The following is a 27,135-nucleotide window of genomic DNA, read 5'->3' as shown; positions in this document are numbered from 1 at the left end:
CACCACTGCTGCCAAAGACAAGAAAACTAAGAATATGAGAAATTCCCTTCTGGACGAATTCATGCTCCTACTCTGGCGTTCAGTCCAGATGTAAAGAGCAGCAGGGTAATCAAGTCTCACAAGACCGCAACTTAATTACCTTTCCCAAATTTACCATAAGTAATTAAAACTAAATGACCTGAAAATAATGGGAAAAAGTTCATATGGGATGCAGGATGTCTGATCTTACTGCCAGGAGCTAATTTGCAGGGTTGGGTAATCTCTAATGGCCTTCCTAGTCATCAGGTCCATGTGAGTTGCTTACAACTTCACTCAACATTTTCAGTTGGAAAAACAGCAGCTGCCACCATCTAAACTTTTACTGTTATCCCAGCTAGAAACCTTAATAGGCCATCCAAGATTATACCTTCTCCAAAACAGCAAGTGACTCTGGGATATTACGCCAGGCTTTTTCTAAGAACTTCTTCTCTCATATAAGCAAGTTGGAGTTTCTTAGGCTTCCTCACCAAGTCTCTTCACGCCAATTCAGGACACTAACACTGGACTTTAAAGAGGTGCTAGAGGGGCCGGCCCCGTGGCTGAGTGGTTAAGTTCGCGCACTCCGCTTTGGAGGCCCAGGGTTTCGCTGGTTCGAATCCTGGGCGTGGACATAGCACCGCCCATCAAGCCATGCTGAGGCAGCATCCCACATGCAACAACTAGAAGGACCCACAACTAAAAGTACACAACTATGAACTGGGGGCTTTGGGGAGAAAAAAGAAAAATAAAATCTCTAAAAAAAAAAAAAAAAAAAAGAGGTGCTACAGAGCTGCTCCCTTGTCTGCCCATCCATTGCAGCAAGGAAGAGGTTACTAATTAGAGCAAATGGGAAAGTGATGGCAGAAGGTCTGAGGCAAGATGAGACAGAGTGAAATTACAAAGCCTCATGAGCTACTCTGGAAACAGGAGATCAAATGGATAGTGTAGTTCTGGTTTTCAAGAGAATGGTGAGGGACTGGCCCCGTGGCCAAGTGGTTAAGTTTGCCCGCTCTGCTTTGGTGGCCCAGGTTTTCACTGGTTTGGATCCTGGGCACAGACACAGCACCACTCATCAGGCCATGCTGAGGTGGTGTCCCGCATGCCACAGCTAGAAGGACCCACAACTAAAAAAATATACACAACTGTGTACTGTGGGGATTTCAGGAGAGAGAGCAGGAAAAGAAAAAAAAAAGGATTGGCAACAGTTGTTACCTCAGGTGACAATCTTCAAAAAAAAAAAAAAGAATGGTGACATCTGTCAGTCTCACACAGGAATCTGGAATGGCACATGTAGTAGCAAGGGTGCAATGAGAAAAAAGTCTGGAAGGTCACAATTTATTCATCTGTAAAAATGCAAGAGTTGGGCGTTGAGCTGGATGACTTTTAAGGTCTCATCTCACTCTAACATTCCAGGACTCAGTGTTGGAGCAGCATCATGAGACACCTTGAAGTTCAAGCTTTACTCTAAGGGTAATGGAGAGCCTTCAAAAGTTTTTGAATAGAACAAGAGTATGATCAGAGATATCTGTTAGGAAGACAATGCTGGTAATATGCCACCTTTGTGAAATGAGATAAAGATATGATGACGATGATAATAAAATAACAGCTAACATTCTATGTGCCAAGCACTGTCCTAAGTGCTTTATGTCTCTTAAATCATGTAGTACTCCCAATAAACCTATGAGGTAGTTCAGTTTTTACTCCTTTTTTTGGTGAGGAAGACTGGCCCTGAGCTAACATCTGTGCCAATCCTCCTCCACTTTATATGTGGGTTGCTGCCACAGCATGGCTGTCGAGTGGTATAGGTCCACACCGAGGATCTGAACCTGCGAACCTGGGCTGCTGAAGCAGAGCGCACCAAACTTAACCACTATGCTATGGGGCTGGCCCCAGTCACCATGTTTTGTAGTTTTTATCACCTGATTATTTCTCCTCTTCATCTCTACTGTTATTGCCCCAGTTTAGGACCCCTTCTATTTTACCAGGATTATTTCAGTAGTCTTCCTGCCTTCATGTTTATTACCCTCTTCAGATCATCCTCCACACTGTAGCCAAATTGATCTTCAGAAAATGGAAATTTAATCATGTTATTCTTTTGCTTTAAACTCTTAAATTACCATTACCTATTAAACTCGTTAGGGGATAGGCCACAATCTGGCCCTTGTCCATCTACACAGCCTTATTTCCTGTCACATCCATTCCTCTTTGAATTCTATACTGCAGTCATTATAAATTGTATACTGTTTTTTTCACATAACGAATATTTATTGAGTTCCTGTAGGCCCTCAGGATGTAACAGTGAAACAGAAAGATAAGAGATAAGGTACTTACATTCTTTTTTTTTTTTGAGGAAGATTAGTCCTGCGCTAACTACTGCCAATCTCCCTCTTTTTGCTGAGGAAGACTGGCCTTGAGCTAACATCCATGCCCATCTTCCTCTACTTTATACGTGGGACGCCTACCACAGCATGGCATGCCAAGTGGTGCCATGTCCGCACCTGGGATCCGAATGGGCGAACCCCGGGCCGCCTAAGCGGAACGTGCGAACTTAACTGATGCACCACCGGCCGGCACCATGGTACTTACAGTCTCAAACTAACATTTTACTTGTAAAAGAGAAGTAAACAAGATAAGGCCAGATAGTGATAAGGCTACAAAGGAAATTAAAACAGGTTGATGTAATGGAGAGTATCGGGACAGACTACTTCTGGCAGGGCAGTCAGCGCAGCCTCTTCTTAAGTGGTGAAATCTGGGCTAAGATCAAAACGAGGAGTTGTTTCTGGAATAAAACATGCTCTCTCACACTTCATACTCTTGATGTATCTAGAACATTCCTTTCTCCAGCCCAGCTGGCCCTACTCATTTTTCAAGATCCAGCTCAAGATTCATTTCCTCAATTAAGTCTTTCCTGACCCTGTCCTCCTTTGTGACCATACAGATTTCTACTGCAGTACCTGTAACTCTTACTGCAGATAGCTTATGAGTTCCTTGAGGGAAGAGACTGAGCCTTGTGCAGTTTTATGTCTTCAGTCGCTGAGCACAGTCTTCAGCAAAGAGTGGGTCCTTAAGTGTTTGATGAATGAGTAAAATACTTGAGACAGGCCTCTATCATCAGTGTGTGCTGGAGCCAACTTGTTCGTAAAAGAGCCAATTGTTAGCGTCTCTTCCCAACTCACTGTTTGCTGGTATCATCGGCCATAGTGGGAGAATTTACACCACAGAAATTGGCAAACGTTATAAATCAGGGCATTTATTTCTTCCTTTGGAGGGCTGCTTGTTAACAACCCTGGTAGCAGTGTACCACAAGATTCTGGCTTTTTTGGGGGGGTAACTAAAGTTATACACGCATGGAGGCCAGCCTGGTGGTATAGTTGTTAAGTTTGCATGCTCCGCTTGCTGGGGGTTTGTGGGTTTGGATCCCTGGTGCAGACCTACATACTACTTGTCAAGCCATGCTGTGGCAGCATCCCACACACAAAATAGAGGAAGACTGGCACAGATGTTAGCTCAGGGACAATCTTCCTCACACACACAAAAAGTTACTATATGCACGTAGTTTAAAGTAAATCATTCTGCAGGTTTTATTATGAAAAACAGTAGTCCTCTGTTCCCGCTACTCATTTCCCTCTTCACAGAGATAACTCTGACTTCTTTTTGCTGAGTATTTCAGTATTTACTTCCATATCTCTAGATAATAACATTACTACTTCTTGATTTTTCAGTTTTGGGCATCATCAACAGACTTCCCATAATGGAAGATGAGAATTTAGCTCTCCTTTCTTTCCCTGCTTCCTCTTTCTCCTTTTTTTTTTTTTTTGAGGACGATTAGCCCTGAGCTAACATCTGCTGCTAATCCTCCTCTTTTTGCTGAGGAAGACTGGCCCTGAGCTAACATCTGTGCCCATCTTCCTCCACTTTATATGTGGGACGCCTACCACAGCATGGCTTTTGCCAAGCGGTGCCTTGTCCACATCCAGGATCCGAACTGGCAAACCCTGGGCCGCCAAAGCAGAACATGCGAACTTAACTGCTGCGCCACAGGGCTGGCCCCCTCTTTCCCTTCCTATCCCACATCCTTTCAATACAGTTACAGCATACTTTTGGTCAATAGTCCGTGTTTAAATAAATTCTATTTCATAGTTGAGCCACACAGCAAACTACGATGACTTTTCCTTTCTTGTACAACTTTTTTCACAGCGTTAAAAACTGTTTTTCTTCTTCTTCTTCTCCTCCCCAATGCCCCCCTAGTACATAGTTGTATATTCTACTTGCAAGTCCTTCTGGTTGTGCTATGTGGGATGCTGCCTCAGCATGGCCTGATGAATGGTGATAGGTCTGCGCCTAGGATCCAAACCGGCAAAACCCTGGGCCGCCGAAGCAGAGGATGCGAACTTAACCACTCTGCCATCGGGCCCCAATAACTGTTTTGTTTTTGTTAGTGTTCTCTGTTATTACCAATTCAACCCCAACTTTTAGCCAAATGTCTAAATCTTTCAAGATGTTTATATGTATCTGGTACTTTATCAGTGTGATCTTCCTGAAGTCTTTCCTGGATTGCACTCTGGGCTAACTCCTCCCTTAATGCTTCATGCATAGCTGTCATCCTTGGATCTGCTGTCACTATCATCCTATGGACTCTTTTTGTCTCTTTCTGAGTTGGATCTCTTATTTCTTATCCACCTCTTTTTGGTTTACTCTTCATTTTGATGGAACACATCTTCTAGAGAAGTTTTTGAGACTTTTCATGACTGAAAATGTCTATCCTATTGTCACACTTGATTAACACTTTGCTTCAGTATAGAATTCTAGGTTGAAATTAATTTTCCTTCAGAATTTTTAAAGCATTGTTCTATTATCTTCTAGTTTCTATTGTTGCTATTGATAAGTCCAAAGCCATTCTGGTTCCTGATTAGTTGTATATGACCTATTATTTTTTCTTTTTAAGTTTGTAGCATGCTTTGTCTCCAGTGTTCTGAAATTTCCAAAAGACGTGGGTTTATTTTTACCCATTGTGCTGGGCACTTAGTAGGCCCTTTCATTCTGTAAATTCATTATCTTTCAGTTCTGGAACATTTTCTTATATTACTTCTTAAATAATTTCCTCCTTTGATTTCTCAACTGTCTTTTTATGGAACTCCTATTCAGATGTTGGACATTTCAGACTGGTCCTCTCATTTTCTTATCTTTTCTATGTTCCATCTCTTCATCTTTTTGCTCTACTTCCTGGGAAACTTCAAATTTATCTCGCAATTCTTCTATTGAGGTTTTCCTTTTTGTTACCATATTTTTAATTTTGAGTTCTTTTTTTGTTTTTTGAAATGACAGTTGTTTGAAACTATTTTTCTCCCCCTGCAAAGTCTCTGTTTCTTCTAAGCTGTGTTTTCCTATTTGTTTGATTTGGCCTCTATCTTTCATGATAGAGGCCTTCTTTAGATTCCTGGTAATCTTTGATTCTCTGTTCATATTTAGGAGAGGATTCTAAAAAAGCCGATTAGAAGTTCTAAGCACATGAATGGAATTTGTCATCCATAATTTTCACTACAGGGTGATTTGACAGGGCTGTTAGAAATCCCTGATGTAAATAAATGTAGGTTTTTCTTCTTGGACTGTCAGATGCTCTAGAGAAAATCCTTCCAAACTCCTAACTGAAGGCTTTAGGCCTGGTTACCAGGGTTCTGGGAATCAAGTCAGGAAGTGGGCATGGGGAAGGACAGATCTTAGTGGCCCAAATTCCTGTGGTCCCCAACTTTCCTGGTTTTTATTATTGGTACCTCCTGCCTCAATCCTGTCTATTGCCTTCCATCAGTCACTCTTCCTAAAGAGCAAAAGCTTAACCTTTAGCTCTATCCCTATGCAGCTCCTCTCCCTAAAATGCTTCCCCTAACTCTTTACTGGCAGCTGTGAGAGGGTGTTCAGCTTTCCTTGGCCTTGCAGTCTTTCCCTCTCCTTGTCTCCTATCATTTCTTGGACAGAGAAATCAACAGGTGTCAGAGCTAGAATCACTCTCAGGCTGATCCAACCTAATGGTTTTCAAAATCTGTTTTATAGACCTGCTTCACATCCTGGAGCAAGGACAGATGCCCCCTCCCCACTATATTCCAAACAACTCGCTTTTATCAGTTTTAAATATTGAGTTTCTGCATAAGATTTATCTTAAGAAAAAGTTCCCCTTCTAAAAAGTCTGAAACCCACTGATTTGGTAATATCCTTCCTCTCTGCCACCACCTACACACTTGCATTTTATATATGGAAAAATCTGAGGTCCATACAGGGGAAGAATCTTACTGAACATCATTCAAGCCTTCTTACTCCAAGATCAGGCTCTTCCTAAACCAAGATTTAGGACACTCTAAAGTGTCTCAAAATGGGAAGACTCTGTATAACTTGTAACAGAGATGCTCTCTCTCAAAAACAGTGCATGGCTTATATGTCCACTCCTGCTAGGCCTCTGATTTTTTCAGGGCTGCTCTGGGATACCGAGATAGGGGAAGGCGAACCTTAGACATTGGCACAGTGTCATTCCAGCACTGCCAGTGGCTCACTGCTGTGGCCATTCTATCAAGTAGGATATCAAAGGAAGAAAAGGCAGCTTCTCCCAGGACCACATTTGTCCTAAGTGAGAAAGCCACTGGAAATGCTTTCAGAGACCATGTCACTATGGAGCAACAACCAAGGCCTCAAAGGGCCTAGGCACTATTCCTTCCTTCATCCTTTTCCCTTTCCTCCCCTCCCCAAGCTGAACCCTTTCCTAGGTTAGACTGGCCCCAAAAGACTCCTAGGTGTACCAGGGGACTTTCCTCAAGTACGCACAAGAGAAAACATACCCTTCTTCCACGGTGACTGTGTTCATGAGAAGGCAATTGGTGATAGTCACTCTATCTCTTATGACACAGGATGAACCAATGACTGAGTGCTTAATGGACGACTTCTCTCCAACCTGTGTATCTGACCCGATGAGGCTGTCAACTCCAACCTGCAAAAGGCAAATAAAACCTTGTCCATCCATCTCAACCACTTGCAAACCAACTCCCCAAATCCCTTGAGCTGGGGACTAATGGAATCTCTCCCTAGAGACAATTCAGAAAGAGGGACCATAATCAGTATTTCTCAGGGCCACAAGGTCACAGAATGCCTCTGAGACCAACTCAAACTTACACACTCATGCATTTGTGTGTACAGAAGTGTTCTCTCGAAGACAGTGCCCAAATCAGGGTAAGAAGAGGGACAGAGATGGAACACTCCTGTGTCTGAGTCCCAAGACTTTAATGGACCTTCCTTACAGAGTTCATGTGGCTGGGGTCAGCATCTGTCCAGGCAGTCTTTTTGAGTCTAGCCTGGGCTACAAGGTGAGATTTTATAACCAGAACCCAGTTGGGATTTCCCTGGGGCTAATGAAGTTCAGGATTTAAGAGCCAATTCAGCTTCTCAAGGACAAGCCTCAATGTACCCAGTGTCCAATGTCTGCCCTGCCCATGCTAGCACTTACCAGGTGTTTGCTGACAATCTGGGCTGATGAATGGATCAGTGATTCTTCTGGACAAAGAATAGGTAGCAATTTGGGCACCTTGAGGAAAGAAGTTTGGTTACTAAAGTAAGACCAGAAAACACCTGAAAGCACCTTGGGGAGAACCCAGTGCCCAGTCAGAGATGGGGGCAGTTTTCAGTTACAGCTTCCTGTCTGGGTGAGGCAGAGCAGAGGCTGCTGCATTTCCCTTAGGACAAGGACTGTTTATGCAGCAGCTTCTATATGGTCTTATCCTCAGTTTCCTAAGCTGACAGTCTCCTCCATGAAAGTAATGCCACGTCTCTCAGCTGGGAGGCAGCACTTGGGAGAGGAGGCCTAATGAGGGCAAGGAGCATCATGAGTCCTGACCATAGTCATCCTAGTTTCCTGCTCACCTCCTGGACCACTGTGGCCATGCATGAGGTGAGGATGGGAGCAATGTTAGACAAATTCCACAATCAGGACAGACTCTGAGAAGACTTCTATGTTCTTCACCAGCCAAAAAAGAAAGTGGAAGGGGAAGTTCACACTATTCTCTCTCCAGTATGATAAGACTGAAAAGGTTACGAGTATGGAGTAGTTTTAGCTCCATACTCATCAGGAGGGCACAGACAGCGTGCCTATCTGTGATTCTCCGGCATGGGCAGAATGCTGGTCAAAGCACTGTGTGTGGTGGCCACACCAGCTGAGGGAGACCTTGCCAAGACTGGCTACACTGGCAATAAGAAGGCTAATCCCTCAGCCTCTATCCCTGAGATCTCCTCTATTACACTCCAACCAAGGTCCTTCAGGCCTGTCTGCTATACAGCCCTTGCTGGCACTTCAGATACTTCTCTAGTCTCTGGCTATTCATGGACCTGCTTTCAGACTAGTCTGAGATACTCTAGTCTAGACTTGAAGAAAGAGAAATAAAAGTCAAATTAAGGAAGCTTTCTAATAGCTCTGACCCTAGGGTGGAGCTAACTTTACCCAGGACTGCCCTTGGTAAACGTGGGACTGGTTGTGACTCCTCATAAACTCTCCGGCTGGCATTCCTTTGGATCTATAACCAATCCAGGTTGGGGCCAGCTTGAGAACTGGGATTGGGGCTATACCCACTATATGGTGTGGGTTCTGAAGACTCTTGAGTCAGATTTTCTTCAGGGACTCAATCCCAATCCCAATTTTCAACAATCTTTTATCACTCTACTTACCCCTCCCTCACCCAAACATGCACCTGCAATGACAGTTTTCACAGAGTTCTACCAGGAACCATGCCAACAGCTAATCTTTTCATCACCTCATCTCCATTGTCCTTGACTGTCACCCCAATGTAGTTCCCTCACTGTCTATCTTTTCCTATTCTCATCTCAACCCTTTGCTGGTCTGTGTTTCCTTTTCACGATCTCATCATCCTTCCCCCTAAAACCTTCATCCTGTGCCTGCTACACTCTCAGCCCCTTCACTGTCCCCCTCTGCACCCCTTGCCTTAATTAAAACATGGCTGATCTTTTAGGGTACTGCTATCCTTCAATAGAGAAGCTATTCATTCTCTATACTTCACAAACCTCAGGGTTAAAAGGAGGAGTTAGCAAGATTCCTCACTCTCTGATGCTGTTTCCAGATACTTCTCTCTCAGACATTCCTTCCTTGAGGCTTTGCCATCTGGCTATTCTACACTCTGTTCCTTTACCTTCTTAGGAAAGCCTACTCTGTGTGCCTATGTTTACCATACCACATTAATGATTACACAGTACTTATCTGCTTGTTTATGAAGCACTGTACATATCCCTAGGCTGAGCAGAATAGGAGAAAGCTGCTGAACCTACAGGCCAGAAGTTAGCCTTCCTGGAGATCTTAGTCTTTCCCTGGAGCCACAGAGGCTCTGCCTCTATGGACCAGGCCCGCTGCTTCCCTTTTTGCTGTACTTGCATACCCCAATGGTTCCCTTGACATGCCAGGTCTTGCTCAACCTTGGGAATGAGAGGGATTCTGAACAAGTCACTGTGTACCTAATGAAGAAATAAGACAAAAGGCTCCATCTGTTTCTGAGGCAGGGACTCCCAAGATTTCTCCTCTAAACCCATCCTCTCACCTGTCTATTTGCTTCCATGTAGAGTCCCAGGGTGCTCACTCGAGAGCAGAGCCCCTCTTTCATGATATGGACATAGCAGCGCACCTGTGATCTAGACAAGTCTTCCCGTCTGTCTTCTTGACAGGCATTCCAGCAGACATCATAGGGAGCAAAGGTCAGTGTATTGGCTTCTTTTATAAAACTGTAAATATCTTCAGAACAGAAACCCAATCCGAGCAAGCGAATGAGAGAGAGATGACAGGGGGTACATACTCAGTCAAGTTTTGAAAGAGGGTACAGCTCACACCTCTTGCTCTGAACTCACCCGTGCAACATGGACCCTGGGTAAATCCCACTAAAACCTGAAAGACTAAGTCAAATTAAAAGAGACAATGTGCTTTCCTGTATGTTTGAAATATTGTATAATACAAAAATGTTTAAAAAGAGGTCCTACAAGCAAGTTTGACTAAAAATCAAGTACAACAAGGGAATACAAGCAAGTGTCCAGACTTTAGTGGCCAGCCATGTTGGCTTTGTCCTGCTAGCCCCTATTACCATATCTGGCGGTTGTGCTATGACAGAAATAGCCCAGGACTTGGCTCCAGAGTACCTGGGTCTAGTTTCTGAAATCTCGCAATAATCATTTGGGATTTTTTATTTTATGACAAGAAAACTGGGGCTCAGAAGACTGAGTAACCTGCCCCAGGTCACAGAGCTAACAGGAGGCAGAGGCAGATTTCAAACCCAGGTCTGTCTGATGTCAAGTCCTGCAATCTTAATCATCATGCTATTCTGTCTCCGTTTATTTCATTTGATAAATATTTTTGGAACATCTAGTATGAGCTCAGGACTGGGTCAGGCACTAGGCAGGGATATGAGAGCAAACAAGACAGCCCTCACCCCTACATCCTGGAAAGGAGACAGTCTGGTTGGCCTCTGGTTGGACTGCAATTGTCTACTCTTTCATATTTCTTCCCTTGACACAAGAGGCTGAGTTTAGTCAGGAGAGGAGTTGCCCAGAGCCTAGAGGACAAGGTGAGCACCAACTGAGAAATGGTGGGCAGAGTTTAAAGTAAAATGGTCTAGTGCAGAACATAGCTAAACCAGAGGTGTGAACCAGAGAATGGACCTGAAGCACGATTAGCCTATCCCTGAAGAGCATGGTGACAGAATCTGCTTGAGTAAGCTTACCCAGAGCTCAGGGAGTGGCATCAGCTAGCCTGTCCTGCCTGGTGGCTAGACAAGAGTCTACTGCCTTGAGACAAGTATGTTGGGCTGGACTAAGCAGCCCAGCCACTCTCTTCAAAGGTGCTGCTACCCCTACCCTTCTTACTGCACCAACCCAAGCACAGACCTAAGGACTTCAGCTCCTTTTTCTTTAGATCTTCCTCTTTTTCTTCTTGTCCTTGTTGTGAGGAAGCTGAGGAGAACTGCTTTCTTACTAGGTATGGAATCAGTTCACTCCGGATGGAAGTGATTGACCTAGGAAGAAAGAGTGGTCAAATATGAGAAATCTAACTAACTGGATCCTACTGGGATTGACAATTCTGTGCAGGCAATGAAAAGCCAAATTCCTTCTAGTCATGCCACCTTGGGACTGAAAGAGATCAAAAGTGGAATGCAGGCGCTGGCCCCGTGGGTGAGTTGTTAGGATCGTGCGCTCTGCTTCAGCAGTCCAGGGTTTTGCCAGTTTGGTTCCCGGGCGTGGACATGGCACTGCTCACCAGGCCATGCTGAGGCAGCGTCTCATATAGCACAGCCAGAGGCACTCACAACTAGAGTATACAACTATGTACGGGGGGGCTTTGGGGAGAAGAAGAAGAAGAAAAATAAAAAATTAAACCAAACAAAAGACTGGCACTAGATGTTAGCTCAGGTGCTAATCTTAAAAAAAAAAACAAGTGGAATGGACTTGGCAGTTCTGGAGAAGCAGAGGATCTAAGTCTTCTATTAGCCTCAGGCTGGAGGGGGAGGGTAGTGTACTGAATCTGAGAATCTCTTCCCCTGGTTTACGTAGAAAATAGTCTTTCACAAAGTCCCTCTACATGGTGTACATGTGCACGTTTTGTTTGGGGTGTGTGTGCGTGTGTGTGTGTGTGTGTGTGTGTGTATTTTAACATGGTGCCTTGACTCCTAACTGGCAATAACCCACGGGAATGCAGAATGCTCTGGTCTTTTGAAAAAAGTTGTTTCAAAAACTTAAGTTTTCTCCATAAAGGCCTTGCATATCTTCTGTTAGATTAATCCTAAGAATCCTATTTTTTGTTGGAATTATAAATGGTGTCCTTTAAACATTATTTTCTTCTTCTTGCTGATTTATGAGAAATTCAATTTACTCTATTTTGATCTCGTGGCCAATTGCCTTGCAAAACAATCTTATTCTAGTAATTTATCTGTAGATTCTGACAATCATATCAACTATTAAAACAACCATTTTCCCTCTTTCTTTCCAATTCCTGTATCTTTTATTTATAATTTTCATCGTCTTACCATACTGGCTAAGACTTCCAATACAATGCTGAATAGACGCACTGATAGTAGTCATTCTTACTTGTTCTTGATTTTAAAGGAAATTCTTCCAATATTTTATCATTTAGACTGATGATTGTTGTAGCTTTTTTTTTTCATCATCAAAGCTAACATTTATTGATTGTCTTCTATGTGTAGATATTGGGTTTCACACTTTATAGGCAGTAATTGGCATATGTTGTACGTTTTTTGTAATACCCTTTATCAGGTTAAGGAAGTTCTCTTTTATTCCTAACTTGCTAAGAACTTTCATCAATGAATGGGTATTAAATTTTACTAAAAAATTTTTTTTTCATGTATGGAGCTCATCATATATTTTCTCCTTCAATCTATTATGGTGATGAATTATATATTTTTAATTTTCTAATACTAACAGCTGTGTTACAGAAAGACTGTATACACGATTTCTACTCTATACTACCTCACAGTAAAGGAATTACGGGTGATTCTTTTCTTCTTTATGCAAATTATCAAATTTTACCATTTTAGGCCGTTCTTAAGTTTGCTGTCTCTTATTTTTTCTTAGCATCTATGATACCACTGTAACTGTGGGTCCTCCAGGACCAGGTGAACTGACCCCATCTGTTATCAACAGAGTGATTAAGAATTGCCTTTCAGAAAATCTTCAAATTCACATAGTCAGGGCATGTGCAAAAGAAGAAATCTTGACCTGAAATGACAACGGAACCAAAGATCCTCCTTCCCATGGAACCCAAGGACCAGAACATGACCGGAACTTGAAAGTCGGACTCTTACCAGAAGCGAGGGGTCCCTCATTCAGGAAGATCTGGTGTTAAAACTCCTTCTCCACCTCATCAAAAACGTTTAGAATCCTATCATAAAACTTTAGAACCTCATCAAAAACGTTTAGAACACTGTCAGAAATGTTTAAAACCTTACCATAAATGCTTGAAGCCCATCTATCGAATTCGGTCCTGCCAGAATTTCCCCGTGCCGGCCCATTCTCCCTAACCTCTTAAATTTTGCCCCAAATCCTGAATGAGAGAGACAGATCTGAGGGTACACGCCCCCATTCTTCCTGCAGATGGATCTTGCACAATAAAGCTGATCTCTTTTCCCAAAGGGTGATGCCATAATTAATTGGCTTGTGCGCATTGGGCAAGTGAACCCCAATTTTGTGGGGTGAAAAAACTACTCTTCTGGTTTGGTTCAGACTCTGCAAATTTAAAATCCTTTCTAACAACTAGGTACTTCCCATGCAGACTTCACCCTCTCACCTACTTAAGAGTGGGCTCCCTCACATTGCAACAGTTGTACTTGTTTATCAATGCCTATCAAAGAATTTTTACAACAAAGTTAACTTCAATTTATTTTCATGCAATCAGATCAGTCTAGGACAACATTTACAGAAAATCAGATCAAATATCAAAGTGAAGAAGAACTTGCAGAAGGCAAAAAAATTCCTGCACTATTTTTACATCACTCAGACACAAGCAGTAAGTAACCTTGGCCAAGAACTTTGGAGTTCTCCTTCACCTGGACTTTTTGGGTCCCAGGAGGCATGGTGTTTCCTGATGGGTATCAAGACAGGATATTGGATCTAAATGACCAGGAATCTATTACAGGGGAAAGGATCTGATCTTTAGCACAGTGATTATGCTTTTGATTTATTCTAAGCAAAGGGAATGAAAGCATAGAGGGGTCAGAGACTAGCACACGATTTTGTTTTCTCTCTCACACTGTGACCATGTTGGAATTTTAAATCACTAATTAATTTATTTAGCATTTACCAAGCATTTATTAATATGCTAGTTACTGTGCTAAGCCTTGGAAACATACTGTGCCTGACTTCAAAGAATTCATAATCCAGTGGACAGTAGCCTCATTATGGATTTAAGGAGAAGGGTAGGAGATGAGGCTGATTAGGTAGGCAAGGAAGCTAGATCATGGAAGCTTTCTGTGGCAGTGTATAAAGGCTGAACTGAGAAGCCAGTGGTAGTTTTTAAGCAAGGGAGTAACACGATCAGTTTTATGTCTTAGGTAAGGTAATTCAAGGAGCAATGGAAACATGCCTGGAGAAATGAGAATGAAGGAGGAGGCCTGGAACTGAAGACAGGGAGACCAGTTACAAGACTCTGAGAGATGAGGTCATGTGGCCTGAGAGAGGGCTTAATGTATAAGCAGCCCCATAAACCTGACCACTGCTGCATACTTTCCCCCTGCCCGCCCCCTCCCACTGGCCCCCATTCAAAGAAGTCTGCAGGCTGACACAGGACCACACAAGAGTATAGGTAGGAAGAGGCGGAGGCTGAGGAGGGTAAGCAAAATTATGAACCCTGGAGCTACACAGTTCATGATTTTTGTCATTTTTAAAGGATCAAGTCAAACATCTTTGAAAAATTCTATGTAAGATGAAGCTCTTGCATTGAATTTCAATGTGATTTTTCTCCTGACTCTTCAATGGAGATTAAAAATTTCCATACGAATATAAAGAATGAAACAACACTTACTCTTAGCTCTTTTTTTCTCCTCTTAAAGCGCCAAACCAGTATGGGTAGCAAATGTTCCTTGGCCCCCTCTGGTGGAAAACAAGTCAGCTCCCTTTGAAGAAGTGACAAAGCACGGACAGCTGGGGGATTTCAGAGCCATGATATTTATATTATGGGCCAAACAGAACTGTCACTGGAATAGGCAAGCAAACATGCCTTGGCACACAGCCCCTTCAGGGAGAGCCCTTTAAGGACATCAGAGAGCAATCCGAAGACGGTACATGAAGCAGTCCTGCCAGGTCCCATGTGCCTCTACTGGCACTCAACATCAGGTCAATTCCTATAATGCAGTTGGATGGAAGACAAAACTACTCTTCCTGTTTCCTAGTTAAAGTAGAGGCAGCTCAAAGCCATGCCAAGAAGTGGGACAGGCTGCTGTGAACATCCTGACCCTGGGGCTGAAGACCAGCAGCTGAAACTAGTGCACTGGGCCTGGGCAACCTCACTTTCTCCCTTCCTCTTATACATAGCCTTCCCAGAAACACCTGCCTCATCTTATGAAATTAGAAGCTCCTAAGAAATAAGAAGCCAGCCCTGGTGGTTTAGTGGTCAAGATTCAGCACTCTCACTGCCATGGCCAGGGTTCATTTCCGGTCAAGGAACCACACCACCCGTTGTCTGTTGTTTGTCATACTGTGGTGGCTGTGTGTTGCTGTAATGCTGAAAGCTATGCTACTGGTATTTCAAACACTAGCAAGGCCACCCATGGTGGACAGGTTTTAGCAGAGCTTCCAGACTAGGAAGAAGGACCTGGCTACCCACTTCAGAAAAAATTGGCCAGGAAAACCCTATGAACAGCAGTGAAGCATTGTCTGATATAGTGCAGAAAATGAGAGGATGGTACAAAAAAGACGAGGCAGGGTTCTGCTTTGCTGAACACAGGGTCGCTAAACGTCAGAATCGACTGGAAGGCACTAACAACAACCCAACAAAGAAGAAAGCTCAAAGGAGAACAACACATTTGATGACTAACTGTAAACAAACAACTGCACCAAATTAAAAAGAGAAAATAACTGCTGCAAATAGGACAAAGGATTAATATCCTTAATAGATAAATAGATATAAATGTTCAAAAAATATAAAAATGTTTTTAAAGAGATAAAAATTAAAATAAGATACAATTTCTCCCCCAAATCAAATTAGCAGATTTAAGATAATTCTCATTACCAATAAGGGTGCTTTGAGATAGTTACTCTGACACAATGGAAATCGGAGTGTAAACTGGTAAAATCTTTTCTGAAAAGTAATTGGCAATACATAGCAAAGGTCTTGAAGATATTCAGATCTCTCACCTGTAATTCTATTTCTATAATTCTATTTCTATAAATCTATAGTAAAGAAAATACATAATGCTCAACAAATATCTGCTGAATAAATGAATGAAATAATCAGATTATAAAAAGAGATCTGAAAAAAAGGTATTCCTCTTAATGTTACTTATAAAAGAGAGAGACCAACCAAATAGCCAACAATGGGAGAATAATAATACACCTGTGTAATAGAATATCACATAGGCAAGCTCTGATTGTAAAGAATTTTTTAATGACAAGGAAAATGCTCATGAAATAATCTTGAATAAAGAAAGCAGTTGTTTTTACAGCACGATCTCAAGTGTGTATACGTATATATAAAAACAAAACGATGGAAAGAAATACACTAAAATGTTCACAGTTATCTCATAGTAGTAGAATTATGGGTAATATTTTCTTTTTATATTTTTTGAATTTTCCAAATTTCACAGCCACAGGTCATTCCTTTTGCCTTCTTCCCTTACGTTCTGTGGGATCACTCTCTTGATCTGTTCCTATTTCTGATAACTCTCCCTCTGTTTTCCCTAAAATTTTGGTGTTTCTCAGGATTTTTCTTTTTGCTTAAGATTTTTCTCACACTATTTGTCTCCCTGAGACAGGTCATCACTTGGTGGCTTTTTTGCTGCTGATTCCCAAATGTAGACCAATAGCCAAGACCTCTCTCCTTTACTTTAATCTCACATTTTCAACTGCCTGATGGACCCCTCCATTTAGACGACACAGGTACCTTAAACTCAATGTCTAAATCTGAACCCATTATCTTTCTCCAAACCTCCCCCTACCTACACTGGTTATCTTGCTCAGTGATATGAAGATTCATTTGGTCACCACACTAGAAATCTGGGAATCATCTTGACTTTTCCTTTAACTCCTCACACACCATCAATCACCAAACATGGCTGATTCTATCCCCTAAATCTCTTTCAAAACTGTCAACTTCACCCCATCTCTACCACCACCACCTAGTCCAAGCCACTGTCATCATTTGCTTGGATTCCTGCAACTGCTTTTAATTGGTCTCTTTCCCTCCAGTCTCACCTCTTGAAGTCTATCCTTCATTAAACACAGAATACTCTTTCTAAAGTACAATCTGATCATGTCTCTTCTTCTTTCAATCTATCCTCTTACTCTGTAGGCACAATGATTTTTCCAAAGTACAAATGTGATCTTATTTCCTTAAATGTATTTAATGCTGAAGATAGTGGCCTGGGAGGTAGCATGAAGGGAGTTTATGGAAATCTGGTAATGTCCTGTTTCTTGACCTGAATACTAGCTACAAGGGTGTGTTCACTTTGTGAAAATTCATTGAGCCGTACGGCAGCTCTCAAATATCATTTCTCCTTGGAAGCCTTTCATTACGCTTGTAGGCTTCTGTACTCTCATAGCAACGACAATTGCGTATCTGTTCTGAATCCATAGCATGTGTGAGTTCTATGCTAGGAAATTAATATATACCATCTCAAATTCTTATAGCACTCTTCACGGTAGGTATTACTGTCCTTATTTTATAAATGAGGAAATCAAGGTTTAGAAAGGTTAATTATCTTGCTTAAGGTTAATACAGCTTTTATAACTGGCAGACATGAAAGTTACTCCATCCCAGATGCCCATGATTCTTTTCCACTATACCATATTAACTAGTATCCTGTGTTTACTGCAGCCACAGCACTTTCCACAGGATTTATAATTTTTTGCTTACTGCTTCTCTACCAATAAACATGTAGTCAGTGTTAAATAATTTATTTGAATAAATGAATGAATGAATGTGTAAATCACTGAATGTCATCTCTCTAGGTCAGACAGCTGGAAATAATTTCTTTTTCTGATTTTTGGACATAGAAAGTAGAGCTTTCCTGATTTGGAAATGTAATGAACTCTAAATATGTTCATTAATATATTTAATATTTAATTTTAATATTAAATTTAATATTTAATTATTAATATAAATATTAACATTAATATTTAATATAAATATGTCTATTGATAATATTATGTGTATTAAAAAGCCAACATTTGAAAAAACATATGATTATCAGTTCTGCTTAAATCTGGCATTTTTAAATTTTTTTAAATTTTATTTATTTATTTTGAGGAAGATTAGCCCTGAGCTAACTACTGCCAATCCTCCTCTTTTTGCTGAGGAAGACTGGTCCTGAGCTAACATCCATACCCATCTTCCTCTACTTTATACGTGGGACGCCTACCACAGCATGGCTTTTTGCCAAGCGGTGCCATGTCTGCATCCGGGATCTGAACCGGAGAAACCTGGGCCACCAAGAAGGGGAATGTGCACACTTAAACTGCTGCGCCACCGGGCTGGCCCCAAAATCTGGTATTTTTAACATTTTGCCTTGATCTGAGATCAGGCCCTCCTTGTGCCTACAAGCTTCTAGAGAAAGTCTAAAAATGATGTCTATGGGAAATGGAAAAATTTGGCTACTCTTGCATTCTGGCTTTTTTGTCTTTGTGAGCAAATCAAAAGAGAATTAAAATCCTCTAAATGTCTTCCATTTCAAGTCAGTCCTTCAAAATATTAGCTAGGAAAGAAGTAGAAGAGAAAACCTACTTTTATAGGGCTTGGAATTCAAGTCTGTTGAGCAGAATACTAAAGGCTTGGGTTTTCTTGCCTCTTCTCTCAGCAGAGCTGTAACTGGGAAGAAAAGGTGATTGCTGAGTTAACTCTATGCTTTGTTTTCAGGCTTTTTTTTTTTTTTTGCCTTCAAAGAAAATAGATATAATTGGGAATAGTAAACAGGGAATTATTTTAGATTAAAAAGTATTGAGTTTAGAGCTACATATTTGGTATACCGTATTCTGCGATATCCTTTTTTCCTTCTTAGCAAAATACTGAAAGCTTCTATAAGAATAAATTTTCAATGTTGGTGCATATCGCTTGAGAAATAAAAACATGTTCTGATCCTACAGCCTGGAGAGACTGCTCAGGCTTAGGTCAATTCAACAAATATTTTGTTCATTCAAATTTACTCACTAAGCACCCAAAATGTGCCAGGCATGTTCTAGACAGTGGATATATAACAGTGAAACAAAACAGGTAAATCCATGACCTCATATGAAGTTGACAGTTTGGTTGCCTTTATATTTACTGAGCATCTACTGTGTTTTGCAAGATGAATCAGACAGATTTTCATTCTCAAGGAGTTAAAAAAAGTAGAAAAGACAGACATGCAAATACAATTTAATAGGATGCATGTAATAATTGAAGATTATACAAGATCAGAAGAGAGAATGATTAATTATACCTGATGGAGAAAAGCACAAAATATTATGGAAGCACAGAGCAAGGGTACCCAATCTAAGGGGAAGTGAAGGGAAAAAAACTGAGAGAAAGCTTCCCATAGGAGTAATATCCAGGTAAGTTTTAATGGATATTTAGGAATTGTCAGAGAAGGAAGAAAGATGGAAAGGACAGTAATGAAGCATTATACTTATGGGGAAATTATTTTTAAATCCTCACCAAACCAGACACATCTTTTCTTCTGGTTTGAGATTTTTTAGTTCCGTACAATGCTTCTTCCTAGGAGTGCTTTAATTATAACTATTATGCCAGTCTTTAAGTCTTCTTTAAAAAGGTTATTTTTCTTACCATAGTCTGGCCTCTGATGGCATAGGAAAGCTCCACTGGGGGACTCATCTTTAAGTTAACTTTAAGTCAATACAATGTGCTGCTGGAACTTCGTTTCTTACCTAGCAGCCAGTGATTTCCAGAAGACCCAGAGACCAAAACGAATGTAACTAAAAAGTTCAAAGGAGATGATCCTGGTTTAATCTTGGCAGCACCTGCATCTTTAGATGTCAGTATGCAGCCACCACATTACGGCCCTGTTTAGAAGGTGTATAGGCCACATGTTCTTGGCTTAATTTTGTTCTGTTATTTAAGTAAAGTATACATCATGCAATCTCTAGGACACCCAAGGACAGGAAACCAAGTACTGCCAAGTCATATGGATGCTTGAACTGAACAGTAAGGAACCAGGGTTTCTGCCTATCTCTTATGGCACTACATGGTCCCTCATATCTGCTTCTTATCTCTACTCTGCTTTGCAGCTAGTCTATAACTTCATCTTACATGTGGCTTTAATTATCACCCTGACTCTGATCTTATAGCAGGTTGCTTATCCCAAATTCCTGACTTTACTTTGTGGGGCATTAGTACTTCAACTGGTAAAACGCTTGGGACCTGGCAAAGCCGGTCAAATAGGTAACGACATGGTCAGGTTTGCAACGTAGAAAGACCTTTGGTAGTTCTGGAGGACAGATTTGAAGGGTAGAGCTTGGAGGCAAAGAACTAGCAAGGTAGATGCTATATTAAACCAGTGGAGAGATGATCTGAAGGTTAGCTAAAAACCAATATTGAAACAGCAAGTAAGTACTTTAGGTTACGAATTCTGCTCAGTTTCAGTGATGGCTATTTTTTTTTTTATAGATTTTATTTTTCCTTTTTCTCCCCAAAGCCCCCCAGTACATAGTTGTGTATTTTCAGTTGTGGGTCCTTCTAGTTGTGGCATGTGGGATGCTGCCTCACCATGGCCTGATGAATGGCGCCATGTCTGCATCCAAGATTCAAACCGGCGAAACCCTGGGCCGCTGAAGCAGAGCGCGCGAACCCAAGCACTCAGCCATGGAGCCAGCCCCAGTGATGGGTTTTGCCACTAAAGTTAATCTGAACCATTGATGTTAGTTCAGCCCAATAACCCTTCAATCCCTCCCTCCCACCCACTGTTGCTGGAGCATCTTTCTAAGGCATAGTTGTCACAACATTTTGGCTGCCTCAAGTTCCCGCTCCCCATTTATTAAGACTGGGGATCTCCAACTCATTTTTTTTCTCTTGTCTCATAATTTTCTCAAGGTTACAGGGGACAATGGCATATAAGACTTTGCATTCATCTTGGAATCTTCAGTCCCCAACACAGCAATCAGAATATATTGGGTATTTATAAAACATCTGTTCCTTTGAGTTTTAAAAAAATTGTGCTAAGTCCAATTCATTCTTTTAAACTTTTAAAATCAAATTTTTGAAATGTAACTTACATATAATAAAATGCACCTATTTTAAATTACTGTTCGATGAGTTTTGTCAAATGTATACTACTGTAATCACTATCCCAAATCAAGATACAGAGCATTTCTATCACCGCCCCAAATTCCCTTGTGCTTCTATTATACTCCTCTATTATATTCTAATACTATTCCTCACATTTTATTGTAATAATTTGTTTAACCTGTTCCTCTCTCCCTAAATTTTGGGCAACTTGAAGACAGAAACTCCACCTTTTTATCTTTACCACCTGGCAATACAGTGCCTGACACACAGTAGAATGATGAGTTAAACGTTAATCTGAGTTCTTACTGTGCACCCACTACTGCTCTAAGCTCCTTACTAAGCATTTTTCACAACAACCATATGGGTCAGGTACTATTATTATCCCAACATTCAGATGAGGAAACTAGGGTACAGGAAGGTAGACACCTATCCAAGGTCACATAGCTCATTACTAAACTTCTCTTGTCAAAGAGAGTGCAGATATTCTTCTCTCCACAGCTTTCGCTATTGCTCTTCCACTTAGTCAACTGCAGAAATCCTCATCTCTTCTTTTACTATGGATGCACCAAATTACTTCTGCTATCTGAACCGTTACTATATCTCCTTTTCTCCCATTCACCAAGCATGTATTGAATGCCTTATCAATCCATGCAGGTATCTAATCTCAAAGAAATTGGGTGGAAGACAGTAACATGTGAACAACTAAAAAAAGAGGGCAGGATATGTTAATTTTCATAGGTGGACGATTACAAAGGATTGCTAAAGCAGTTCTTTCTTGAAGCTGTCTCTCTTAGGTTTACTTTTCCTTTCCATCTCTGAAGAAGTCATCATTTCATAACCAAATTATTAAAAATACCTTCTAGTTACTTTGAAGGAGTCTCTTTCCCATGCAGAACGGTCTATGTTCCCCTGCCAGGCTGCATCATTGCTCATTCCATATAGAATTATTCTGTTTAAAGATCTGTAACTCCCTGCTCAGCTTTCAAGGCCTTCTACATGCTGCTCCCACCAAACTATTCAATCCTATCTCCCACAACTTTGAGATAAGACCTCCACTATTCCAGCCAGGACTAAGAATCTCCTTTGAGTACCATTCTAATTTGTCTTGCTGTGCCTTTATACTTTTCCTAATATATTGAAATTTATGAATTTTCAATATAATGCCATTAGTCCCAACAATTCTGAGAGGTGAAGGGTAGACAGAAGAGAAGAAAGAGATAAGAGTCTCTTTAAAAGATCTTGAGATGGGGAGGTAGTTTGAGCTGAGGCTCTCTATCATTCTCTATTGCAGCAGGCTCCTGGAAAGTCCCATTTGGTAGAGCTTCTGGCCACAAATTCAGGCTTGTTCTCAAGGCATATACCACTGCTCTACACTTGTCAAGTGTGGGAACAGCTAACTGGTGGTGGCCAAATGAGCTACAGTGCCAGGCTGAGGTTAGCTTTGGTGCAAAACTGCTTGGACACGCAAACACTAAAAGCTATAATCTTATTTGATATGATTAAGGGAGCATTGCTAGTTTTTTTTTAGGTATAATAATGGTATTGAGGCATTTGTTAAAAAGATAAAAAGACTAGAAAAAGAAGAACAAACGATGCCCCAAATCAGTAGAAGGAAGGAAATAATAAAAATCAGAGTAGAAATAAATGAAATAGAGACCAAAAAGACAACAAAAAGGATTAATGAAACTAAAAGCTGGTTCTTTGAAAAGATAAACAAGATTGACAAACTTTTAGCTAGACCTACTAAGAAAAAAAGAGAGGCATCAAACAAATAAAATCAGAAGTGAAAAAGGAGAAATTACAATCAATACCACAGAAATACAAAGGATTATAAGAGAATACCGTGAAAAGCTATATGCCAACAAACTGGATAACCTAGAATAAATGGGTAAATTCTGAAATTATACAGCCTTCCAAAACTGAATCAAGAAGAAAGAGACAATCTGAATAGACCAATCACTTGCAAGGAGATGGAAAGAGTAATCAAAAACCCCACAAAAAAAAACAAAGAAAAACAAAGATCTAAAACCTATCCTTCTCAAACACTTCCTAACTCATTTTATGAGGCCAACACTACCCTGATACCAAAATCAGACAAGAATGACAAATAAAAATTATAGGCCAATATTACTGATGAATATAGATGTAAAAATCCTCAACAAAATATTAGCAAATTGACTACAACAATACATTAAAAGGATCATACACCATGACCAAGTGGGATTTATTCCAGGGATGCAAGGATGGTTCAACATCTGAAAATCAACCAATGAATGTGATACACCACATTAACAAAATGAAGAATAAAAATCACATGATCATCTCAACAGATGCAGAGAAAGCATTTGACAAGATTCAGCATCCATTTATGAAAAAAACTCTCAATAAAATGGGTATACAAGGAAAATACCCCAACATAATAAAACCTGTATATGACAAACCCACAGCTAACATCATATTCAACAGTGAAAAATTGAAAGCCATTCCTCTTGAGAACAGGAAGAAGACAAGTATGCCCATTCTTACCATTCTTGTTCAACATAGTATTGGAAATCCTAGCCAGAGCAATTAGGCAAGAAAAAGAAATAAAAGGGATGCTGCAAGAAATACAATACTAGGCAGAGAGGAAAAATTTCCATTCCCTTTAATATTTCTGTATATATCCAAGTCCATCAGCCAAGGGTAGAGCTAGCACTTAAACTCAGGTTCTCAGACTCCCTTCCTTAGCTGGTCTGAGGGAACTTGCTGTGGTAACAGCCTGCTTGCTTTCCAGTCCCTTTAATATTTCTGTATATATCCAAGTCCATCAGCCAAGGGTAGAGCTAGCACTTAAACTCAGGTTCTCAGACTCCCTTCCTCAGCTGGTCTGAGGGAACTTGCTGCGGTAACAGCCTGCTTGCTTTCCAGTCCACCAGTGCTACTCAATGCAGAAACTTATCCAGCAGCCATCAAGGGAGAAGAGCTGCTCCTCTTCTTTACTACGCAGGTATTAAATCTTTTCCTAGCTGTTCCTCTCAAAAATCCTTGAGATTAACCATAAAAGGAGGTTTTCTCCCTGGAAACCAAAGTCCTGTGATCTGTCAGACAGTCTCTGGAAAGTATTTAAGATCCACAGTTCTGTTCTCAAAGCAAAATCAGAAAAAGTACCAAATTTTGTTTCTTTGCGTTCATGAAGGTTCACTCAGTGAGGTGGACATCGTTTCCAAAATTGGAGGGAAACTTGCTCTTTTTTTTCCCCCCTCCCCTTGGTTAGGTCTCTGTCCCTTTGCTAAGAGAGCTCATCTATAGGATAATTGCCTAGGGGCATGACACCTGCTTAGAGACAAACAGCACTGGAGCTGGGGAGCTCATCCTTGCAGAAGGAAGTAAGAAGAGGCTGGAACCGTGTAGAAAGAGGCATTACTATTAGTTTTACAAAAATATTTTGCTGTTTTATCATAACACAGGCCTCCAAAATACAAGCAGGGGACTCTGGTGCAGACAAAATAACAGTATGAAGAGAACATAATTCCATTCCTAAAACAAAGGTGAGAATCAACTGCATTGTTTACATAAATTGGGATCTAACATTATCAAGGTTTAAAATTGTTAACTAAGTCACAAGGTAGCTTGTTTAAGCACTGTGGCTTTGACTCTGCCTCCCTCTTACTTACTCATTTTCCATTAGGAAGTCCACAACGTATTTTTTCAAGCAATAAAGATGGGCGTCCACAAGGCCTGTGTGGAAACGTATTCTGGGGTGCCTGCAAAAAGAATAAGAGAGAAGGGGCTCACAATAGGGTAAAATGGGTTCTATCCTGTTATTAGGTAGTAGGCATTAGAAAGTTTATGAGGGTCAGAGCCATGCTGCCTCCACCCCACTCAGGGGAGACCACTATGGTGGATACCAGCTCTGATCCTACCACATAAAAGGGCTTCTCCTAGAGAAACCCTATTGCACAATTTATGAGGCTTTTAGGCTTCCAAAGACATTACACCAAAACTGGTGAGCCATCAAATCACTGATAAGCCACTTTCTTCTATTCTATCACAAATTCCTACCCACAATTCTTGTAACTAACATTTTCTTGCTTCTGCTCCAACTGCCCCACTTCCGGCAGGCTACACTTTAGCCATGCTTTCCTCCAGGATTTGGCCTGTATAGTAGTCCCCCTTATCTGCCATTTCACTTTCTGTGGTTTCAGTTACCTGTGATCAACTGAGATCTGAAAACATTCAATGGAAAATTCCAGAAATAAACAACTCATAAGTTTTAAATTGCGCACTGTTCTGAGCAGTGATGAAATCTCATGCCACCCTGCTCCGTCTCCCCTGAAACGTGAATCATCCCTTTGTCCAGCATATCCCATGCTGTACACTCTACCCGCCCATTAGTCACTTAGGAGGTGTCCAGGTTATCAGATTGGCTGTCGTGGTACTGCAGTGCTTGTGTTCAAGTAATCATTATTTTACTTAATAATAGCCCCGAAGCACAAGACTACTGATGCTGGCAATTTGGATATGCCAAAGAGAAGCCGAAAAGTGCTTCTTTTAAGTGAAAAGGTGAAAATTCTAGACTTAATAAGGAAAGAAAAAATTGTATGCTGAGGTTGCTAAGATCTACAGTAGCTTTTATTATAGTATATTGTTATAATTATCTTGTTTTATTGTTAGTTATTGTTGTTAATCTCTTACTGTGCCTAATTTATAAATTAAACTTTATCATAGGTAAGTATGAATAGGAAAAAACATAGTATACATAGGGTTCAGTACTGTCCGGGGTTTTAGGCACTCACAGACAAGGGGGGACTACTGTATTACTCCATTTTCAAAGATGATGAAGTAAAATTCTACAAATACTCTCTAACTCCCTACTCTTATTTATTCATCAGGACTTTCCCCAGATACACTTTCTCTAGGAAACCTTCACTGACAACCCAAGTCTGTGCTCCCACAACACTTGGTACCCACCTCTACCAGCTAACTTATCATATAGGAGGTTAACAGCCTATTTACTTGTCTCTCTCCCACTAGACTAAAAGTTCCCTGAGGGCAGAGATTTATCTTCATAGCCTTACCACTTAGCATTGTACCTCACACAGAGTAAAATGTTTAATAAATAGTTATTGAACAAACAAACAAAGGAACAAATTAGGTCAAATTAAGGCATTTGCCTAGTTGCTATCTATTTTAGTATGCCATCTTTGGTTTCGGTCTTAAGAAATACAACACATATAATTTATGTCCAAGGTCATTTTATTTAATAAAAACAGACAGCTGAGGGAGAGGAGGGGAGGGGAAGAGTAGAGTGGAAAAATGGAGATTCCAATGATAACTTCCCGGTTACCATCTTTCTTTTACTCTGTGTTACTTTGCTTTGACTGGCTCATAGTTTTAAGAAAAATTATTCTCATGGCACCTAGATATCCTAAAAATAATTTATCAAATAACTTACGGTGAACCACCCTGGGCTTCCACTCTTTTGGGAGAAGGAGAACAAAATGCTTCCAAAAGAACAACAGAGGAGTCAGACGGGATCCCACACCCATAACACACACACACACACACACACACACAGACATGCCAATTAATGTATACAATGAGGATGAAGAAAAAAGTAGAAGGTACTTCCCAATCCTAACTTCCTGAGATTCTGTTTTTTTCCCTTCTTCTTCTCCCCAAAGCCCCTCAGTACATAGTTGCACATTCCAGCTGCAGGTCCTCCTGGTTCTGCCACGTGGGACACCCCACCAGCATGACCCCATGAGCAGTGCTACGTCTGTGCCCAGGATCCAAACCAGCAAAAGCCTGAGCCACCGAAGCGGAGTGCAACCACTTGGCCACCGGCAGGCCCCTGAGATTCTTGAGTTCTAAGAAATTCCTCAGGAAATAGAATTTTCCAAATGTGAATGTGGTTACTGTGTGGTGCCTGGGTTTCTTTCAAAGTCCACATCCTGATAATTCTCTCCCTTGATCTAACCAATTTGGAAAGCTGCACTCTCTTGTTCAGTCTCTTGGTTTACAAACTCCTTGAATCATTCTACACACTCTATCTATATTATTTAATCCTCACAAATACCTCATGAGGTAGATACATTACTCTCATTTTTATAGCTGAGGTCAATTTGTATTACACAATCAGGAAAGGAATAATTTAAATGTTTGAATAA

The 27,135-nt window shown here is 40.9% G+C and overlaps 1 protein-coding gene across 2 annotated transcripts in view; it reads right to left on the bottom strand.

Annotated features, from left to right (window-relative positions):
• The window catches only part of EIF2B3 (eukaryotic translation initiation factor 2B subunit gamma), a 128,530-nt gene that overhangs the window by 15,869 nt on the left and 85,526 nt on the right, over positions 1-27,135 (bottom strand). Inside the window, exons 6-10 of one of the 2 annotated variants that reach the window (XM_008516009.2) lie at positions 24,640-24,729; positions 10,930-11,057; positions 9,597-9,787; positions 7,505-7,582; positions 6,843-6,991 (exon numbers count right to left, since the gene is read on the bottom strand). In XM_008516009.2, the coding sequence (XP_008514231.1) occupies positions 6,843-6,991; positions 7,505-7,582; positions 9,597-9,787; positions 10,930-11,057; positions 24,640-24,729 (636 nt within the window). The remainder of the gene's footprint in view (positions 1-6,842; positions 6,992-7,504; positions 7,583-9,596; positions 9,788-10,929; positions 11,058-24,639; positions 24,730-27,135) is intronic. The other variant, XM_070609820.1, reaches the window with a different exon arrangement.

The sequence above is a fragment of the Equus przewalskii genome, chromosome 2 (assembly GCF_037783145.1).
Source record: "Equus przewalskii isolate Varuska chromosome 2, EquPr2, whole genome shotgun sequence".
Lineage (NCBI taxonomy): Eukaryota > Metazoa > Chordata > Mammalia > Perissodactyla > Equidae > Equus > Equus przewalskii.
This window is presented reverse-complemented; position numbering and strand designations above follow the sequence as displayed.